The sequence below is a fragment of the Ursus americanus genome, chromosome 16, assembly GCF_024610735.1.
Source record: "Ursus americanus isolate L20-20 chromosome 16, mUrsAme1.1.p, whole genome shotgun sequence".
Lineage (NCBI taxonomy): Eukaryota > Metazoa > Chordata > Mammalia > Carnivora > Ursidae > Ursus > Ursus americanus.
The window spans coordinates 5,403,281-5,425,984 of NC_142142.1; the positions used below are offsets into that span (position 1 = coordinate 5,403,281).

At 38.2% G+C, this 22,704-nt stretch overlaps 2 protein-coding genes across 2 annotated transcripts; both read left to right on the forward strand.

Annotated features, from left to right (window-relative positions):
* The first annotated feature begins 8,137 nt into the window (after window positions 1–8,137).
* LOC148108741 (olfactory receptor 52A1-like) lies at window positions 8,138–9,076 on the forward strand. Its single transcript, XM_087868538.1, has one exon. It carries the CDS (start codon window positions 8,138–8,140, stop codon window positions 9,074–9,076), a length of 939 nt encoding a protein of 312 aa, XP_087724664.1.
* An 11,045-nt stretch (window positions 9,077–20,121) lies between these two features.
* Window positions 20,122–21,078, forward strand: LOC123786207 (olfactory receptor 52A5-like). Its single transcript, XM_045788440.2, has one exon. The coding sequence runs from the start codon at window positions 20,122–20,124 to the stop codon at window positions 21,076–21,078; it is 957 nt and encodes a 318-aa protein (XP_045644396.2).
* Window positions 21,079–22,704: the final 1,626 nt, after the last annotated feature.

Sequence of the window (22,704 nt, forward strand, 5' to 3'; positions counted from 1 at the left end):
ACCAATCTTCCTACTTCTTATGTTCCATAAATGAGTGAAACCATATGATAATTGTCTTTCTCTCCTTGACTTATTTCGCTTAGCATTATCTCCTCCAGTCCCATCCATGTTGCAGCAAATGTTGAGAAATCATTCTTTTTGAAGGCTGAGTAATATTCCATTGCATATATGGACCACATCTTGTTAATCCAGTCATCTGTTGAAGGGCATCTCGGCTCCTTCCACGATTTAGCTATTGTGGACAATGCTGCTATGAACATTGTGGTGCATATGGCCCTTCTCTTCACTACATCTGTATCTTTGGGGTAAATACCCAGTAGTGCAATTCCTGGATCATAGGGTAGCTTAATTTTTAACTTTTTAAGGGACCTCCACACTGTTTTCCAGAGTGGCTGTACCAACTTGCACTCCCACCGACAATGTAGGAGGGATCCCCTTTCTCCATATCCTCTCCAACAATTATTGTTTCCTGCCTTGTCCATTTTTGCCATTCTAACTAGTGTAAGATGGTATCTCAGTGTGGTTTTGATTTGAATTTCCCTGATGGCTAATGATTTTGAACATTTTTTCATGTGTCTGTTAGCCATTTATATGTCTTCATTGGAAAAGTGTCTGTTCATATCTTTTGCCCATTTTATGAATTAACATAGTTAAAATGTCCATGCTACCCAGAGCAATCTTCACTTTCAATGCTATCTTAATCAAAATGCCAATGGCATTTTCAAAGAAATGGAACAAACAGCCCTTAAATTTGTGTGGAAACAGAAAAGGCCCCGAATCGCTGAGGAATTGGTGAAAAAGACAACCAAAGCTGGGGGCATCACATTGCTGGATTTCAAGCTGTACTACAAAGCTGTGATCACAAAGACAGCATGGTACTGGCACAAACACAGGCACATAGACCAATGGAACAGAATAGAGAACCCAGAAATGGACCCTCAGCTCTTTGGGCAACTAATCTTCGACAAAACAGGAAAAAAACATCCAGTGGGAAACAAGACAGTCTCTTCAATAAATGGTGCTGGGAAAATTGGACAGCTACATGCAAAAGAATGAAACTTGACCACTCTCTCACAAAATACACAAAGATAAACTCCAAATGGATGAAAGACCTCGATGTGAGACAGCAATCCATCAAAATCCTAGAGGAGAACACAAGCAGCAACCTCTACGACATCAGCCAAAGCAACCTTTTTCATGACACATCTCCAAAGGCAAGAGAAACAAAAGAAAAAATGAACTAGTGGGACTTCATCAAGATAAAAAGCTTCTGCACAGCCAAGGAAACAGTCAAAAAAACTAAGAGGCAGCCCACGGAATGGGAGAAGATATTTGCAAATGACACTACAGATAAAAGACTGGCATCCAAGATCTACAAAGAACTTCTCAAACTCAATACACAAGAAACAAATAAACTAATCATAAAATGGGCAGAAGATATGAAAATGTGGTTTTATTTGGGACACATGACATATTGTAAATGTGTGTAATGTATGTAGTCTAATTATTTGGTAAAAATATGGAGGGTATAAGGGAGATTTTTTCCATTAGAATTTAAATAGACACAAACTGATTTTACAAAATTAAAGATTTTATTTATTTATTTAAAAGAGAGAGCGAGCACAAGCTGTGGGGACAGTAGAGGGAGAAGGAGAGGCAGACTCCCTGCTGATCAGGGACGCTGATGGCATGGGGCTCAATCTCAGGACCCTGAGACCATTAACTTAGTCAAAGGCAGAAGCTTAACCAACTGAGCCACCCAGGTGCCCCCAAACTGATTGAAGTTTGCTGTGTGTTTTTGTACAACTCTGCCTGATATAATTACCCACAGATGTATATCCCATATCCTTGTGGAGTATAATTGTAAAATCTCAAATGATGCAAATTATTTTTGGTTCTGTCTGCATCAGTATGCCGTGGAATTGGATCCAAGTTCACCTATTACAACAAAACGTCTTAGTATTTTATTAATATACTATAGGCTAATAATGTCAATATCATATGTTAAAGAAGATAAAATACCTAAAGTGTCTGAAGATTTTATGAAGGTGAATGATACAGTACATATTTAATAAATGTTGAATATTAGTTTTGAATTTCAAGCTCTCAGCACAATCTAGATTTTTCAAAATATGGAATACATATATTTTACTTATTCTTCAATTGCTTCCGAAAATACCTGGAACATACTGAGTACTTAAATAGTGTATTGAACAGAATCATCAGGCTATAACCTTTTAATTAATGGGAAGTAATATTAATGTTATTTTGATGATGTTATATTCCATATAATTTGTCAGTGATTTTGGCAATATGAGTCTTTTAATGACTGTGGTTTTGTTAAAAGAAGAGAGGAGCTTGTATTGTGTCTAATTGATTTTACTCTGCTGAAGACATGGATTGCCACATTGATATGTTTCATAATAAATACTAATACACATTTTTGGTAAACAAGATACCATGATGACTTTTACTTAGGATAATATTCACTAGCCTAACCAAAAAAGGAGGAAAGAAAAAAAAAGGAAAGAAGTAGATACATTATGTATTGATCTAGGTTTCAAGCTACTTCCAAAAATTATGATAAAGTGGAAAAGTATTTTTTACCGATTATGATGCTAAATGAGGTTGTCAGGGACAGTTTTTCAAAGTATATGCAGCATAACCTGAAATTAGGTAAGATATACTGAACCTTTGTCTCTGGAACAAAATAAACGGAGTGAGAGAATTCACGTTGGAAATACTGTCATAGAAGTTGCCATGAGGAAGTTGAGAACTACATTATTTGGAGTAGATAGAATTACAAGCAATTTGTGTAGTTTGAAGGAAAAAAGAACATAGGATAAAACTTAGGGGACTGTCAAAATTTAAATAAAGTCCATAGAAGAGAAGAATAAGGTAGGAAATGATAAACTAGTCTAAATTATTCATTGGTGACTCAAGAATAACGTGAGTATTAGCTCACATGTCAGTCTGACCTCTGAATCAATTCCATTCAACATGAATCAGTGCCATTGTATCTGTCTCCTTCACATAAAAAATTCTGGAAAAAGCATTTAAGGTCCCTTGCTCTTTTGTCTCTATCCCCTATTTTACCTGAAATTACAAATGCCCTCCTCCATCCTACTGATCAGACAGAGTCTATACATATATTCAGAACATTTCATCCTAAAACAGCAGAATACACATTCTTTCTGAGTGCACATGGAACAGTCTTCAGAATAGATCACATATTAGGTCACAAAACAGGTCTCAACAATGCAAAAAAGACTGAGATCATGCCATGCACCTTTTCTGACCACAATGCTTAAAACTGGACGTCAACCACAAGAAAAAATTTGGAAAGACTACATATGCATGGAGGTTAAACAACAAGCTACTAAAAAAGGAATGTGGTTCATATATACAATGGAATATTCCTCAGCCATCAGAAAGGATGAATACCCACCATTTGCATCAACATGGATGGAACTGGAGGGGATTATGCTAAGTGAATAAGTCAAGCATAGAAAGACAATTATCATATGCTTTCCCTCATATGTAGAACATAAGGAATAGCATGGAAGACCATAGGTGAAGGGAGGGAAAACTGAATGGGAAGAAATCAGAGAGGGAGACAAGCCATGACAGACTCTGGACTAGAGCAGAGAAGCTGAGGGTGACAGAAGGGAGGGGGTTAGGGCAATGGGGTAACCAGGTGATGGGTATTAAGGAGGGCACGTGTCGTGATGAGCAATGGGTGTTATATGGAACTAATGAATCATTGAACACTACATCAAAAACTAATCATGTACTATTGCTGGCTAACTGAACATAATAAAAATAAATAAATAAATGAGTCAGCCAGAAAATCAAAGAAGAAATTTTTTAAAATCTGAGAAACAAACTGAGGGCTTCAGGGGGGGATGGGATAGGTTGGTGATGAGTAGTAAGGAGGGCACGTATTGCATGGTGCACTGGGTGTTATACGCAAGTAATGAATCATGGAACTTTACATCAAAAACTTGGGATGTACTGTATAGTGACTAACATAATATAATAAAAAATATTATTATTGTAAAAAATTAAAAAAATAATAAATACAAGGAAACAAAAGGAAATGAAAACAAAATGTTCTAAAACCTTTGGGATGCAGCAAAATGGTCATAGGAAGGAAGTATTTGGCAATACAGGCCTAACCCCAAGAAGCCAGAAAAATCCCAAATAACCTATTCTTACACTGAAGGAGCTAGAAAAAGGGCAAGAGATGAAGTCTAAAGGCAGCAGAAGGAAGGAAATAATAGAAATTAGAGCATAAATAAATGATACAGAAACTAAGAAAACAACAGAACACATCAATGAAACCAGGAGTTGGTTCTTTGAAAAAATTAATAAAATTGGTAAACCTCTAGCCAGACGTACCAAAAAGAAAAGAGAAAGGACCTAAATAAATATATTCACGAACATGAGAGGAGATACAACAACCAACACCACAGAAATACAAATAATTATAAGAGAATATTATGAAAATATGAAAAACCATTTGCCAAAAAATTGGACATCCTAGAAGAAATGTATAAATTCCTAGAAACATATAAACTACCAAAACTGAAACAGAAAGAAATAGAAAACTTGAACAGGCTGAAAACTAGCAAAGAAATGGAATGAGTATTGATGAAAGTATTTACCTCCTGAATTTGCCAGCATGTCAACATTACCTCAAGTACCTCTTTAGGTTAGCAACATACAAGTCTAGAAAAGAGGTGAATCAAGTCAAAGAGAAAGTTACCATGTGAATAAGGGCTTCTTTGAATTCATCATTTGTTCTCATGATAAAAGATATACCAATTTTTCTCCCCATATTTCTAAAACTTGTAATGCATTTATCATATCTTCTTTTTATTCACATCAAGAGCAAATGGCATGATTCCTCCACATCTATGAGGTATAAGACACCTGCATTCTGAAGGAAGAGTGGAAGAAAAGAGGGAGAAAGTCACAAAGGGAGGGATGGATAAAAATGTCATCAGATGTGCAATAATTGGCTCAGAGCTCAGTACAGAAGGATTTAGAAAGGTCCATCATAACTGGTCATTCTGAGAGTATTACTGAATTCACAAAAATAGCTTCAATAAGATAAAAATCTAAGGGATTATACTGCAAGAGAATGAGTTAAATGTGTGGTAAAGAGCCATTGTGGATGCAGATTTTCCTTCCAGAAATGTCTCAGTGAAAGAAGGGTCACAAACATACTTATTTATATAGAACTCATCGGCATAGGAACATGCCTACATTTAAGTGTTCTTTAGATTTTTCCCCAATGAGGACAGCAGGACAAAAAAAAATTGTCAAAAGTAAGTTTTATTACTTCTTAAAAGTTTCCTTAACTTGTAAGGAACTAAAAAATTATAACTTGAGTATATTAATTTCTCTGCATTGACCCTGTGGGGAAAAAGAAATGAAGATACCAAGGTGACTCTGCAAGTTGCTAAATTGACTTCAGAGACATTAGCTGTGGATGGACCCAAGAGAGCTTCATTCTGAGCTAGTGGGTCCCTGGTGGCTTGGGCTAGTGGCTAGGAAAACTCATGTTCAGACCTCCTCCTTCTCCACATTCACTGGGAAACATTATAATTGGCAGCCATTTTAAGCTTAATAAATGTATGCTGTGTCTAGCAAATCACAGACCTCGCTCTGAGTTTTGTTGGAAGATGAACTCACCTACGTGATCTCAGAGAGATTTACAGAAGAGAGAGCAAGTCTGCTTTGCAGGGACAGAAGAAAAGCAGGAAAGGCTGTCCCAGAGATGTCCACATATTGGCAGATAGCCCCGGGAGCAAACGGATCAGAATTCATGACGTTTACAAGGGGCTGTTCTAGAAGGAGCAGATAGAAGAAAGGGGCATTTTGAGTACAAACACAAGGGAATGAGGTGGGAATCTCAGGAGGAGGAAGAGTGGATGACAGCTGAGCAGTCAGAGATGGAGGGATGAGGAATGTCGATGGTCTTCAGTTATCTGGTAAGAGCAGAAGTGTTTGCCAACAACAAAGAGAGAGGAAGTTTACCCCTTAATGTTTCACTATCAGCATTTCCAATGATAAGCACTCCTTCTCACGTGCCCTGTAATCACTTCTGTCCTCTCCCACCTGCCTTCCCACAGTCAGTACCGTCCATACATGTCAGGTAATGCTCCCATGGCAACTCCTTTCTCTTGAGTAAGTCAGACAATGGGATTGTTGCTGAAGGATTCCTATTCTAATTCTGATTAGCTGAGGAAGGAAAAAGTCAAGCCTGTGAGAAACAATCTGTGACCTATGGATTTGTAGAATGAAGCTCTGGAGAGCAAAGCTGTGGAAACCCAGGAATTAGCTGACTGATGACTAGTCTATCCTAAATGCATGTTGACGGAATACAGCCTTTCTTCATAAATGATCCCTCTGACTATGATCATTCCCTACAGTTTTAGCTGCAGAAACCACAGCTGTTCTTGAACTACTGGCATATTTGGTGACAGTCAGTACATGGTTAGGTCATCGTGAGCTTGCTCACATAAAGCAACAGTGCTGGAGAGTCTAGGAAGGAACGACATACCTGAACCTTCCTTTCTACAGGATAGTGACTATTTTTCTATTGTACAACTTGAGAATTTCATGATTTTGGTTTGTAATCTTTTAAAGATTATTTTTTTATTTGAGAGAGGAGAGAGAGCATAAGTGGGGAGGGGAGTGGCAGAGGGAGGAGCAGACTCCCCGCTGAGCAGGGAGCCTGATATGGTGCATGATCCCAGGACCCTGCGATCATGACCTGTGCCAAAGGCAGCTGCTTAACTGACTGAGACACCCAGGTGCCCCAGATAAGACATTTTTAAAAGCAATGTTCTTTAAGAGAGAAGAACTCTCATAGAAGGACTAAGAGCCCAGTTTGCAGAAAATTCAGTCATCAGTCAATTGAGGTGATTAATTTTCATTCGTTGCTCTCTAGCCCTCTCCTGAATCTTCCTACTATCCCAAGTGCACTCTCTGTCTGGTATTTGTACTTCTCCATATGACTCCTGTTGGGGATGCTATCCTTTCACCGCTTTACTTTCTATTCCTTTCTTGTGACTGAGCTCACAAAATGATTTAAGTGTTCAATTGATCTGTATTTGATTGAGAATTAATAAACCTAAGTTGGCCAAATCTCATGCTAATGGTACCTCTGAACAGTTCAAACCCAAGACCCAGTATCTATTCCATGAATTACCCACTTACTCATTTTCCTACACCCCGTAGTCATCAGCATGGTCCTGTCACCTGTATACTTTGTCACTCTGGACTTCTGAGCCTTCTAGAGATTCTTCCCCTCTAGGGGTTCAGAAATGTGCTTACAGAATGTCAGCTATTTTAAGCACACAACTAATTTTCAGGAATTCAGTTCTTAGAATATGGGATAAATAAAATACAGTCATACTAGAAATGTAAAAATGGCATACAATTTTGACCCATTCTCACCAAAAGTGAATTGGTTTGGATGATCTTTTCCAAAGTTCTTCCTTTACTTTCTTTTGAAAGACATCCGATATTACAGAGCTACAAATGATACAGATAGATAAAGATATCTAAATATAGTATGTATGCTCTTAGATGTCAGCTGTTTTTCTCTTCTCTATCATAGGCAGTGTTTTCTTCTAATACTGGTCAGAGTAGGATTTGCTGGTCCAAAGTGTCAGTTCCAGACCCAGAGACAATGGGAAATTACAGTACAATTGGGTAGCCAGAGTGTGGGATATGGAGAAATTCATCAAACTGTGACTCAAATACCCGTTCCAAGCAAAATAAACAAGTATAATTATTCTGTCCACAGGTCCAGAATGACATAACTGACAGGCCATCAGTTTATTCCTGTACCCATGAGACCTGGCTGGGTCTAATGCAGTGGCCTGCCATGCCCATAATCTGTTGCACTACAGAGCTTCTGGATGTCCTTCCTGAAAACGGTGGTGTTTCTCTATGGATCTTTTTCCTTCAATAATATAAAAGAGATGGGGGATATAATCTCTGAGTTCAGCCAAAATCAGAGAGACTCACTATGATCACTTTGGATAAAAATAGGATTGGAAGAGAAAGTACCAGTGACTGAGATATTTCTTTCAATTGCTTCTGGAGACCTAAAGACATTATGTCCATCTCCAACGTTACAGTCTTCATGCCTTCTGTGTTCACACTAATAGGGATCCCAGGCCTAGAGTCTGTGCAGTGCTGGTTCGGGATTCCATTCTGTGCCATATATCTCATTGGTATGATTGGAAATTCTGTGCTTCTGATTATCATCAAATCAGAGCGCAGCCTCCATGAGCCCATGTACATTTTCGTAGCCATGCTTGGAGTCACAGATATCGCACTAGCAACCACAATTATGCCCAAAATGCTTGGCATCTTCTGGTTTCATGTACCAGAGATTTATTTTGAGTCTTGCTTGCTTCAAATGTGGCTCATCCACTCATTTCAGGGCATAGAGTCAGGCATCCTCATGGCCATGGCTCTGGACCGTTATGTGGCCATCTGTTATCCACTAAGACACCGTGCTATCTTCTCCCACCAGCTGGTCGCCCAAATAGGGGCTATGATAACACTCAGGGCTGCCATTCTAGTAGCCCCGTGCCTAGTACTAATAAAGTGTAGGTTGCAATTTTACCATACAACCATCATCTCCCACTGCTACTGTGAGCATATGGCCATCGTGAAGCTGGCTGCAGAAAATGTGTGGGTTAACAAAATCTATGGCTTGTTTGTGGCATTCACTGTTGCAATATTCGATATTACCTTTATCACTTTGTCTTACTTACAGATCTTTATCACAGTTTTTCGTTTGCCCCAGAAGGAGGCTCGGTTGAAAGCTTTCAATACCTGCATTGCCCACATCTGTGTCTTCCTCCAGTTCTACTTCCTTGCCTTCTTCTCCTTCTTCACACATAGGTTTGGTGCTCATGTTCCCCCTTATATTCATATCCTCTTTTCTAGCCTCTACTTGCTGGTCCCCCCATTTCTCAATCCACTTGTCTATGGTGCCAAGACCAAGCAGATCCGTATTCACGTGGTAAAGATGCTGTGTTCCTAAAATCCACTGTGATTAACACTTGTAGTCTTCCCCTTGATATGATAGTAACAATGTCCCCAAAATATATCAAATATTTCAAAAACAATATTAAATGAGAGGGCTTAGTTTTCTATCTATTTCTTTCGTGAAATTTGCCTGCATTTTAGATTCTTTTCGCATCCTCCTCCTCCGTGACGACTGTTACTCAGTACGTTTCTGGATGCTACTGCATAATGAGAGGAAGAAACACAAAGAATAAAATAGGGAAGATGTGATGTTTCCTTTTCTCTTCTCTTTTTCAGCTGCTTCTTTTATGGATTCTTCTCCAGAAGGATTCACAAATATGCATCTATCATTGAATTCAATGCACCCAAAGCCATTGTTCTACAGTGTGCAGTTACTCAATAAAAACAAGGTGTTGGTGTGTCTAGAACATCTTCGTCTCTAAAAAAATTGTTTGAGGACGTGTTTCCTAAGCATTTTGTGTCAAAACAAACAAAGATATAAAGAAACCCAAACCTTTATTGATGTGAGATGATAATACAAAAATTTCAGTGTATCTCCAGAGTCATTAGGGAATTTTGAGATGCAAAAATCATGTGAAATCAAGTGCTCCATTTTATACACCCTTCCTTTTTCTGTTACCTCCACTAGTCTTTATTATTTCATCAAGTGTTATCAAAACACAATATGTTAAATACAGTACAAGGGAATAGTGGCAGAGTGGTAAACTGGACACATTGCATAAGTTTCATGGATTTGTTTCCTTGTATTTCTGGGAGGGAAGACGAGAGAAACAAAGAGAGAGGGAACGAAGCAAGAGTTGTAGTGGTATGCCCTGAGAGTGACGGAAGGACATTGAAATCCAGCTGAAAACAGTAGGCAGCAGAGTTAATATCACATGATTTTAACTTATCTTTGGTTTTTAATTAGGAAGCCTGGTTCCTGAAGAATAACGAATGATTGGTCCCATTAGGAAAGGCACACTATACCAGGTATATGATAGAGGCATGAACCAGAGAATGTGCTTAATGTCACCGCACAGATTTTTTATTTCAGTGTAAGATACAATTTGGAGAGACACAGATTACTATGATATCAAATAGGCCACAAGGGCAGATTGGGTAAAGGGCAGCAGGATGAATAAGTCATGGGGATAAAAAGTACAGCCTAGAGAATAGAGTCAAGGGTATTCTAATAGCTTTGTATGGTGACAGATGGTGGCTGCACTTGCTGTGAGCTCACCATAATGTATAGACTTGCTGAATCACTCTTCTGTACCCCTGGAAATAATGCAACATTTTTGTCAGCTAAACTTCAAGTAAAAAAAAAAAGAGTGTCTATGGACACTCTTGAAAGAAGAACCTTACTCCAAAAGTTATTATGTGTCATTAGAGGTTTTCTCCAGAAGGTAAACACATGTTCTTGTGTGCATGTGTAAATATCTGTGTGTGTGTGTGTGTGTGTGTGTGTGTGTGTGTGTGTGTATCTTTCAAGCAGATGATAGCATATCTTCTCAGTGGATATAAGGCTCATGCTTTTTAATAATTCAAGGCTATTAAGTTAATGAAGAAATGGAGGGTTTTAACTAAGATTAACAACTTCAGAGCTTAAGCCTAGTGTACCATTCCTGAAAACTTCAGCTTATCAAAGACCATTTAATGAACAATAATGGAAAATATGGAAAATATGCATACATGTGCATAAAATCAATGCATCTATAATATAAACTGCATGTCATATAAATTGGAGATACTCTGGCTTGTTTAATGGGTTTAGGCTCAATGACACATCAATGACTGCTGAGGATGACTATTTCTAAATCTAGGGGATGTCGGGGGCACCTGTTGAAAATTTTTTCAGTGTCAATATTTATTATAGAATTAACATATGATGACTATACTGGATTGCCAATAGGAGTTGTCATTCTTAGATAACATAGTTTCTTTAGGAATAAAACTCAAATGGCAGCAGAAGTAATTTCTTAATGTTTTAGCCAGGGTTCAGCAACCTTCTATGAAAAGGAACAAATACAGAGCTTAGGCTTTGTGGGCAAAGAGACAATTCAAAACTAGTAAATAGGTATTTTAATAGCAAGAGAGAAAACATATTTGCACAAAAAAATTTTAATGATATTCAAAATTTAGTATGAGTAATAATAATCCTAATTGTGTAGTTTTTGTATTATTCAGTCTAAAGTAGAAGAATGGAATTCATTTTTTTCTGGGGGATAACATTCTGCTTAAGTGGGGCTGAAAGTCAGGTTTTCCCTATCACCACATTGATCTCAAAAGTTCATCTGTAAAAACTGTTCTCAGCTAGTGGGCTGTACAAAGACAGCAGGCCAGCATATGGTGATCCACTCTAATTCCAATTTTATCTGGAGAAGTTTGAAATATATGTAACAATTACTAGTCCTAATGGCGATCCTCAAAATAGTGGGAGTGGAAACCTTTGAGGAGACAGAATGTGAAACTGGAAATTATTTCTATCATCCTCAATTGTCAATATGGCTTAAAATATCTAGTCTAGAGTCCAGATGGCCCCATTACTGCAGCCTTCAAATTATCAAAACCAGCTCCAATCTGAGACCTGAAAAGGGAAAAAAGGGGAAACAAATGGGTCATTGCAAGGACAAGAGGATAACTGGGACTCTGTATCTTCACACACATGGGCCACGACAATTATAGAAAAACTCTTGCATGGGGAATTGTCTGAAAAAGAGAAATATATTTTGTAGATGGTAAATTTTAATGATTTCTAGAAACTTCAAAATGATCCTTTAAAGAGATTGCATTAATTCCAACGACGACTAATAGCACTTATATATCTGAGTCCTCAAACACTGGTATGATTGAGATTTTTGAGCTTTGACACTCTGCTGGGTGAAGTATAATTCTCTTTATAATTAACATTAATGAAGAGTGCAAAACTGCTGCTTTTTTCTACTTGTGTATCCTTTTGTTGAAATACTTTATTGTTTCCTTTGATCATTTGCTGGTTTGTGTTCATTTTTTCCTTGTGTGTTTAAAATCTGATAAACATATATTGAATTAATATTTTCGAGGGCTTTATCTCTCAAGAGTGATTTCAAAAGCAGAAAGCGGTCTTCCTAACACTGAGTTTTCACACGTCAGGGCAGGAACTGACTTTCACTGTTGGTGTTGGCTTTCAGAGAAAGCAGCAATAATGCATTGACCCTTTTGGCTTTTTGAAAGCCCTTAACTAAATGTTCAATTTGGGCAGAATAACTTGCAACATTTGTCCCTCTCCATCCTTCTTCTTGGGAGAAAAGCGTCCATGGACTTCTGTAAAATTCACAACATGTACAAGACATCGGTTTTTAGTATATTCAAAAAATTGTGTTACTGTCTCTTCTCTAATTCTATAACATTTTTGTCATCCCGTAAAAATTTCCCTTTCCATCACCAGGGCTAGCCACTCATCCTGTCCCCAGCTTCTGGAAACCACGCATCTACTTACGGACTCTATGGATTTGACTAGTCTGGACATTTCAGGAAAGTATATCATATGATACCAGGTCATTTATGTCTGGCTCCTTTCACATAGCATAAAAACTTCGAGGTCAGCTATGTTGTAGTATATCAGAACTTCCTTTTTGTTGTTGTTGTTGTTGATGCAATGTCATTGTACATATGTATCTGAATCTCCTCTTGCACCTGGCAGTCAGGACTCTGGCCACATGATCCTCTCCTCTCTGCATGGTAAGGACTCTGATTTTAAATCAGACAATTCCACAAATAGTATAGGCAGGCCAGGTCCTGCTATTTTGTATTCCCCTAATTCCTTTAAAGTTATATATTTTCAATTAATAAATTTTATCAACCCTTCCAGTAAAAGCTATTCTATTCATTTCTAACACTGTTGTGTTCAAAATTAAACTTTGGGGCATTTGGGTGGTTCAGGTCGTTAAACGACTGCCTTTGGCTCAGGTTTTGATCCCAGGGTCCCAGGATTGAGTCCTGCATCGGGTTCCCTGTTGAGAAAGGAGTCTGCTTCTCCCTCTGACCCTTTCCCCTCGCATGCTCTCTGTTACTCTCTCTCTCAAATAAAAAGTATTTAAGAAAAAAAATAAAAATTAAACGTTTATTCCTGGTTTTTATCAGAACACATATAGAATGAAGAGCCGCTGCTGAAAATATGCACTCTGTAGTTCCTATCACATTACTCCGAAGTAGTTATTTCTATTATTATAAGAGCTCTAAGGAATTGTATCTGTCACCTAATAAGGAATCACATTGTTTCTAAAATATCGTATTCCCCTGTAGCTCTCATGGGTTTTAACTAAAGTGTATCTAAGAGTTATTTCGTCTCCAACATTCGATGGCATTATGATTCTACGAGGCTCCAAATTTTTTTGCATTTCCCCAAGGTGTCTTGAGAGTCATTCAATATGTGTATCACATTATAATTCTCTGTAGAGAGAGTAGTGCACCAATTTCAGAGCCTGCTGACTTCACCTCAGCCTACTTCATATTCTATCTGAAAACTAATTCTTTCGTTTTCTCTGAAAATACGCTACTTTATTTTGAGTTCATCAGGTGCTACTCTGCTGGGTGGGTGGCACTCTGATGCAGGTTCTTTACTGATTTACCTGTTTGTGCCATTTATTTCAATCTATCATGTGATGTCACTGAGAGCAGAGCTGGAAAGAGATACACACAACCAAGTCCCCAAACCACTGTGAAGTAACCCAGCACACCAAGCAGCCATTTTCTAGGATGAAGATAATTTTAGGGCGGTTTAAGGGCAAGATGGGAGTCAGAGAGTCGTTCAGTGCATAGCGAATATGTCTGCTCAACAATGCCAGATGCAACGACACAGGACAAACACCATGTGACTCTCAGTAAGGCCATCATGTCCTCAGGCAGATGCATGTAATGAGGTCTTGTTAGACTTTTTCTTGCACCACACAGATGGAGACTCTTTTCCTTTCCTCATGATACCAAAGCTTAAATTCACAAACCTCCCTTATTTTTCAACTGAGTTAACACTGGCCATAAATAGTTCATAGGTGGGAAATATATATATATATAGGAACTGGCACTAAAATCTGAAAATGCATTATATTATTTCATGAGAATCCTAAATGAATGGGAAAATTTCTTTTTTTAAGTTAAATGCAGTTTCCCAACATACAGTACATCATTAGTTTCAGAAGTAATATTCAATAATTCATCAGTTGCATATAACACCCAGTGCTCATCACATCACATGCCCTCCTTAATGCCCATCATCCAGTTACCGGAATCCCCCCACTGACCTCCTCTTCCATACTCCTCAGTTTGTTTCCCAGAGTTAAGAGTCTCTCATGGTTTGTCTTCCTCTCTGATTTCTTCCCCTTCAGTTTTCCCTCCATTCCCTTCTGATCCTCTGAACTCTTTGTTATATTCCACATATTTTGAATCCAGATGATACTTGTCTTTCTTTGACTTATTTCGCTTAGCATAATACCCTGTAGTCCCATCCACATCAATCCAAATGGTAGGTATTCATCCTTTCTGATGGCTGAGTAATATTCAATTGTATGTATAAACCACATCTTCTTTATTCATTCATTTGTTGAAGGATGTCTCAGCTCCTTCCACTGTGTGGCTAATATGGACATTGCTGCTATGAACATTGGGGTGCAGGTGTCCCTCGTTTCACTACGTCTGTGTCATTGGTGTAAATATCTAGTAGTACAATTGCTGGGTCATAGGATAGCTCTACTTTTAACGTCTTGAGGCACCTCCATACTGTTTTCCAGAGTAGCTATACTGCTTGTATTCCCACCAACAGTGTAGGAGGGTTTAATTTCTACGTCACCAAGAAATATTCCATTTAGTTTTTTGTCAGCATGTCTACACTGATTATTCTGAATACCTTGAGATGTTTTCATTTCCCCTCATTGACTCATTATTTTGTATAAAAATGTCATTGATTCTATGTGTTGTCTTGGGACAGCGTCTTCTCTTAGATGTTGAATGGACGATCAATTTGAGCTACCACTCCCCAAGGGCACAAGGATTTGGGGTTTTATTAGATGCAGATCTGCTATGAGACAAATTCTCCTGGGTTTTGAACCATGTCGTGCCTGCTTTCCATCCTTGTCCCAGGCTAATTGAAAGCTCACCAGTGACTGGTGCAAAAAATCCCCCAGGTGGCTCCTATAGTACAAAATAGCCATCTTCACTCTCAGAAACACCAGAAGATTTTCACTCTGTGGCTTCCAGGTAAGTCTTTGGGCCTTAGATCTGCACTGAGCGTGGGGAAAGTGGAGGATTGGTTTCAAAGAGAACACAACACCCTTATGAGCCAAGAATCTTACAGGATGATAAACAAGCAGTAGAGTCTTACAGTTGCTGATTTTTCAAACATGAAGAATATTTTGTTTCATGTTGTTGCCCAGAATGTTTCTTAATCAGTTAATCACACAATGGGTGATAGATTTTAAAGTAGGCCTGACAAGAGAAGGATATTATGTATATAGTAAACATTTAAAAAAAAAAACCCTTTGTTTCTGATACTCCATCGCTGGGGCCTTGAAGCAGAGGTCAAAGGCTGAATGTCAGAGACTTTGTACAGGGAAAGACTTCCTGAGATTGTAGGGAGAGTAGATTTAGACCTAAGGCCCTTGATTGGTTTAGGTTCTGGGATTCAGCCTGAGTCAGAAGAAGAATTGTCAGTAACATGAATGGTTCAGGGTTGATGCTGAACATGACACTCATGATTGTTTTCCTGACCCATGAATTTCAAGGGTTTAAGATTTGTCTCCTCCCTCTTCTAAAAATGTACGTGTCTGTGTCCATACACACGGTTGCTTCAAACATCCTTGGCATTCAGTGTTGCTGCTTTCAACCAAGAAAATCTTAGTCTCCCGTCCCCTCCCATGATTTCCCCACCATCAAGTCAGCAAGCAGCAGAGATATTGCTTACTTGTTAATCTTCCAATGTGGCCAGGTCACGTCATCCCATCCCATCTGGACTACCACAAGTATCCCTCTAACTTCATCTCCCTATGCCAGCTCTCATCCTTTTAAGCCATTTATCAATCTGCTAGCAGAACAGATATGTAGAGGGAAAAAAAATCCTTGTTATTCCACCTAAGTTTTTGAAATTATTATCGTCAAATTAGAACCGTACATTCGTTACTCTTCCCTTTCCTTCACCTCAACCATCATCATCTCTGTTTATGGAACAATTCATACGTGAAAAGTACTTGTTGATTTACAATCCCACTGCACATTTCATGCTTCTTTGATTTTGTTCAAAGTATTTCCTCTGGGAATGTCTTTCCATCTCCTTTATCTGGCCAATATCTGCTGAAGAATGATCCCCCTTGCTACCCAGATTTATTCTGCCTATTCTGAATAAAGCTAAAAACATTGATTCTCCTTTAATTAAAGACTATTCTTCTACAGTGTAAAATTCCAGAACAATGGTTACTAACCAGGTGTGTTATGTCCCTCCCCACACAAGCAGGTGACATTTGGCAATGCCCGAGACATTTTTGATTTTCATGACCAGAAAGAACCACTGGCATCTAGTGGGTAGGAGTCAGGGATGCCGCTAAGCCTCTTGCAATGTAGAGAATTACCCCAGGAACAAAGTGTATCTAAGTAAAAATGCCAGGTGTGCTGAGAAGGCGAAAACCTGCTTAAGAAGAATATCAGGGCTCATGAAGTTGGAAATCTAAAACTATCAGGAAGACAAGTAACTACTTTATTCACATGAGTTTTCTTCTGCTAGGTTAAAGCGTGCTTTTCTGTTTAATTTGTCTGCTCCTGTGTTTACGTTCTTTCTTCCTCTTTTTTTTCTTGCTCTCTTTCTGATTACTCATGGTATATAGTGCTGCTGAGCTTCACTGGGCACGCTATCCTGTAACGATTCTCTAGGACAGCACTGACCCACGTGGCCACATTAGTTCTCCAAATGAATGTTCGTGACAAACACAGTAGCACACACTTATGACCCCAATTACGGAGAGTGGTAGCCAGTATATGGATGGTATAGAATTGAAAATGTTGTTTTATATTAGACACATAGCATATTTTAAATGTGTACTTAATGTATGTATTATAATTGATCAAAATATGGAAGGTATATGGGAGATTTTTTTCCATCAGAATTTAAACAGGCAGAAACTGATTAAAATTTGCTGTATGTGTTTCTACAACCCCCCGATGTAGTTACACAATGAAATATATTCCATATCCTTACTGAAGTATAATTCTAAAATCTCAGATGATACGCACTATTTTTTCTTCTTCCTGCATCTGTGTGCCATGGAATTTGGATCCAAGCAGATTCATCTATTGCAACAAAAAGTCTTAGTTTTTCATTAATAAAATATAGGGTAATAACACCAATATCTTAAGTTAATAAGATTAAATACCCTAAAATGTCTGACGATTTTATGAAGGTGAATGATATAGTACATATTTAATAAATGGTGGGTATCAGTTTTGATTTTTAAGTCCTCAGCATATTTTAGATTCTTCAAAAATATAGAATACATATATTTTACATATTCTCTAATTACTTCAAAAATACTTGGAACATAGTGAATTCTTAATTATTGTGTATCGATTAAAATCATTAGGATATAAACTTCTGATTTTTGGATTGCAATGTTGTTTGAGGAGGATTTGAGGAAGATCTAGTTTGACATACTGTATATTTGCTAAAAAGAAGAGTTCGGAGACAAAGGGTCTCAGAAAGGAAAGCCTCTCTGAGAGTTGAATACATTTGAGGAAGAGGAATGCACTGACAAGTTGTCCTTAGAATGCACCTTAGAACGAGGAGCGTTCTAAGTAATCTTACATGGAGAGAGATAGTCTAAATTCATAGATAATCTATGTTATATAAAATGCTTGAGAATCAATGCTTTTCAGGCTTAAGGAGGTAATGATGGTCATTGATGGGGACAGAGAAGAGCAGAGGACACAGATTGGCACTTGGGATTAAGTATAAGAGACGTGAAAACAGCAGGGCAGAGTATGAACAAGATCTGACAGGGACTGCCAAAGCAAACAGTCAGGATTGACTTATCTGTAGAGAGAATAATCTGGAAAATGGGCATGACATATGGATGGGTTTTGGAAAAACATAGAAACTTTGACAAATTAGGTTGGAAACATTCTGAGGCTACTGGAGATTGATCAGACTATGAAGACACCATCCTGAGAAGTCAAGCTGGTGAGCTGCAAAACGTAAAAATAGTCTGGCCAAACTTGTCTTCTGATTATGATCAGCAGAATTTCCACCAGCACTAGGATGCTTTATGTCAGCCCACGTGGAGTCTAGTTCATGAAATGCGTATGCTTTGTATTAAATAATTTTTTTCTCGATGCCAATTTTCAGGTCACAAAATAGGCACAGGCGATGAGAAGTAAACATAAGATAAAAAGCATCTGTTTGGTCCACTAGTCACGGACTAGAAAGAAACCATGTGTTCCTTTAAATTTTGTCATTGAAAATGATTAAGGCATGCAGAAACGCAGAACCTCATGGTTGTTCTTACAGTGACTTTGTGAAAAGAGAAAATTTGAAAGGAGTTGTTAAAGTCGTTAAAGTCATTAAAGAAAAGATGGATAATATTCCATTGCATATAGATGCCACATCTTCTTTATCCATTCATATGCTGGTGGGCACTCAGGTTGTTTCCACATCTTAGGTACTGTAAATAATGCTGAAATAAACACAGGATTGCATATATCTCTCCAATATTCTGTTTTCCTGTCCTTGGATATATACCCACAAGAGGAATTGCTGGATTATATGTAGATCATTGTTTCAAAATTTTCATTGAACCCTCATATTGCTTTCCCTAGTGGCTGCATTCCTACCAATTAAGTGCAATGGTTTCATTTTTACAAAATCCCCCACCCCCCAAAAAAACAACTTATTGCCTTTTGTCTTACTGATGACTGGTCTTCTAACAAGAGTGAGGTGATATCTCGTTGTGGCTTTGACTTACGTTTGTCTGATTATTAATTTATTGAGACACGAGAAAGAAGGAACTCCTCTTATTTGTGACAATAGTAATAAACTTTGAGTACATTATGCTGTGAGACAGTCAAAGAGGTAATGGCAAATAATGTATGAAATCACTAATATGTAAATGGAATCTTAAAAGAGTTGAACTTCATGGCATTCCACTTACACGGAATCTAAAAAAAAATGAAGCAAATGCATAAACACATAAACAGCAGAAAGGGATCCATAAATACAGAGAACTAACTGATGGTTGCCAGAGAGGCAGGGGTTTGAGGGTGGCCAGTTTGGTGAAGGGGAGTGGGAAACACAGGCTTGCAATGATGGGATGAATAAATTACATGGACAAAAAGTACAGCATGGGGATTAGAGTCAACGGTTTGTACTAGGTTGTATGGTGACACGTAGTAGCTACATTAGCGGTGAGCACAGCGCAATGTATGTGTAGACTTGGTGACCTACGATGCTGTGTATCTGACACTAAAGTATTATCAGGTATCAACCACATTTCAATAACAACAAATAGCCAAACTCATAAAAACAGATACAATGTCTCCTGTGAGAATACACAGGAGATACTTTATTAGTAAGTCCTAGAAATCTAATGTACAGGATCGTAAATGAAACAATAATATTACATCAAAAACATCAAACTTGCTAAGAGACTACATCTTAGTTATTTCCACCACAAAAAAGGAGTCAGAATTATGTGATGTGATGGTGTTAGCTAAATTATAATTGCATTCACATTGCAATCTGTGAATGTACCAAATCAGCATGTTGTGCACCTAAGCATAGACAATGTTCAGTGTTACCTATACTTCAATAATAAACAAAGGAATGAGAAGGTTACCATCCTTTATCTAACTGAGCTATGCTTTGCTAAAATAAAGCATGTAGTCTTACCTTTAATTTTCATAAATAAAGGGAATAGAATGTGATTTACCTAACTGAAGTAGGCTTTGCTAAAGTAGAGTAATTTCTCTTACTTTTCATTCATGTAGTCTTGACAGGGAATAGAAGATGAAACAGCCACACCACTACTTGATTCTACCGACCAAATCATCATGCTCATACCCAATGGTTCCGTCTTCACGCCTGCTCTCCTAACACTCACTGGGATTCCCGGGCTGGAGTCAGTGCAGCGTTGGATTGGAATTCCATTTGGTGTCATGTATTTCATGGCTGTGATTGGGAATTCCCTTATTTTAGGTATAATCAAATATGAGCACAGCCTCCATAAGCCCATGTACATATTTCTGGCCATGCTGGGGGCCACAGACATTGCACTTAGCACCTGCATTCTTCCCAAAATGTTAGGCATCTTCTGGTTTCATTTGCCAGAGATTTCCTTTGTAGCCTGCCTTCTACAAATGTGGTTTAGTCACTCCTTCCAGGCAATTGAATCAGGCATCCTACTGGCAATGGCCCTAGATCGCTATGTGGCCATCTGTCACCCCTTGAGACACATCACCTTCTTCTCCCAACAACTCTTGACTCACATTGCAGTTGGGGTGATACTCAGGGGTGCCATTCTTGTAGCCCCGTGTCTGGTGCTCATCAAATTTCGTCTTAAACTCTTCCGAACTACAGTCATCTCCCATACTTATTGTGAGCACATGGCCATCGTGAACCTGGCCACTGAAGATGTCCGGATCATCAAGATGTATGGTCTCTTTGTTGCCTTCAGTATCTTAGGGTTTGACATAATCTTCATCACCTTGTCTTACATTCAAATCTTTATCACTGTGTTTCAGTTGCCCCAGAAGGAGGAACGGTTCAAGGCCTTTAATACCTGCATCGCCCACATCTGTGTCTTCCTACAGTTCTACCTCCTTGCCTTCTTCTCCTTCTTCACACATAGGTTTGGTGCTCACATACCACCATACGTTCATATCCTCTTATCAAACCTGTACCTGTTAGTCCCTCCTGTCCTCAACCCTATAGTCTATGGCGTGAAGACCAAACAAATTCGTGACCATGTCCTGAAATTGTTATTTTCCAGAAAATTTCTTAATCACTAGTAGCTACTTCTACAGGTATTTTAGGTTGATTCAGAGTAGCAACATAAACATGGTAAAAGCTTAATCTTCTCTATATATGTATATTCTGAAAACATTTCACTCTCAGATACTCATAACTGAAGGAAGTTTAAAAAAAAATCACGAAACACCTAAAAACCTTGGTTTGCCACCCATATAAAGAACAAAAATCTCTTATGCTGAGATTTCAGGCTGTTTTGGTTTTTCTTTTATTTTTGCTTTGTCTGTTTAAACCTAGAAGTTTCTCTCTGGCAACACTTAGATCTACACAGAAATAAAATGTGAAAAAAAACACTTGATCACAGATAACTTCCAAGGACCATGTCACACGTCAGTATTCTTCAACCGTTAACCCAAGACATAGCTACAATTCTAGCTATGCCTCATTTTCAATATCAGAGCACTCAAATATGTGAAGCCAATGTTAACACAACTGAAGGGCTAAATAGACAGCAACACAAAAATTGTAGGGGACTTCAGTTCCCTTCTTCCAACAATGGATAGAACTTGCAGGCAGAAGGTCAGTGAGAAACTGGGGACTTGAACACTATTGACCAAAGGGACCTAACATGCACATACAGAATATTTCCCCAACAACATCAATACACATGTTTTGACTAGTGCACAAGAAACATTTTCCAGGATAAATCGCATGTGTGAGAACAGAGAATATCTTAAATACTTAAGAAGTTTGAAATAATATTGAGTATCTTTCTGATTACAATACAAGGGAAGTGGAAATCAATAGCAGAGGAAAATCTTAAGAAGAATATTCATTAATATATATAAATTAAACAACACAGTCCTGAAGAACTGATGGCTCATGGCTTAGAGAAGAAACAAAAAGGGTAATGAGAAAACCTCTTAAGAACAATGCACAGAATGGGTGAAGATATTTGTAAATGACATATCAGATAAAGGGCTAGTATCCAAAATCTATAAAGAACTTATCAAACTCAACAACCAAAGTATAAATAATCTAATCAAGAAATAGACAGAAGACATGAACAGACTTTTCTCCAAAGAATACATATAAATGGCCAACAGACACATGAAAAAGTGCTCAACATCAGTTGACATCAGGGAAATACAAATGAAAGCCACAATGAGATAACACCACGCACCAGTCAGAATGGCAAAAGTTAACAAGGCAGGAAAGGAGGGTTGTTGACTAGGATGCAGAGAAACGGGAACCCTCCTACACTGTTGGTGGGAATGCAAGCTGGTGCAGTCACACTGGAATACAGTATGGAAGTTCCTCAAAAAAGTAGAAATAGAGCTACCCTACAACCCAGCAATTGCACTACTGGGTATTTACCCCCAAAATACAAATGTAGTGATCCAAAGGGGCACCTGCACCCCAATGTTTATAGCGGCAAAGTGCACAATAGCCAAACTATGGAAAAAGCCCAGATGTCCATCAACAGATGAATACATAAAGAACAAGTGGTATATGTATACAATGGAATATTATGTAGCCATCAAAAAAGAAATCTTGCCATTTGCAATGAGATGGACAGAACTAGAGGGTATTAACCAAAGTGAAATAAGTCAATCAAAGAAAGACAATTATCATATGATCTCACTGATATGTAGGATTTAATGAAC

Excerpts from the sequence above, each read along its gene's own strand:
- LOC148108741 (XM_087868538.1), top strand. The coding sequence starts at position 8,138 with ATGTCCATCTCCAACGTTACAGTCTTCATGCCTTCTGTGTTCACACTA.
- LOC123786207 (XM_045788440.2), top strand. The coding sequence starts at position 20,122 with ATGCTCATACCCAATGGTTCCGTCTTCACGCCTGCTCTCCTAACACTC.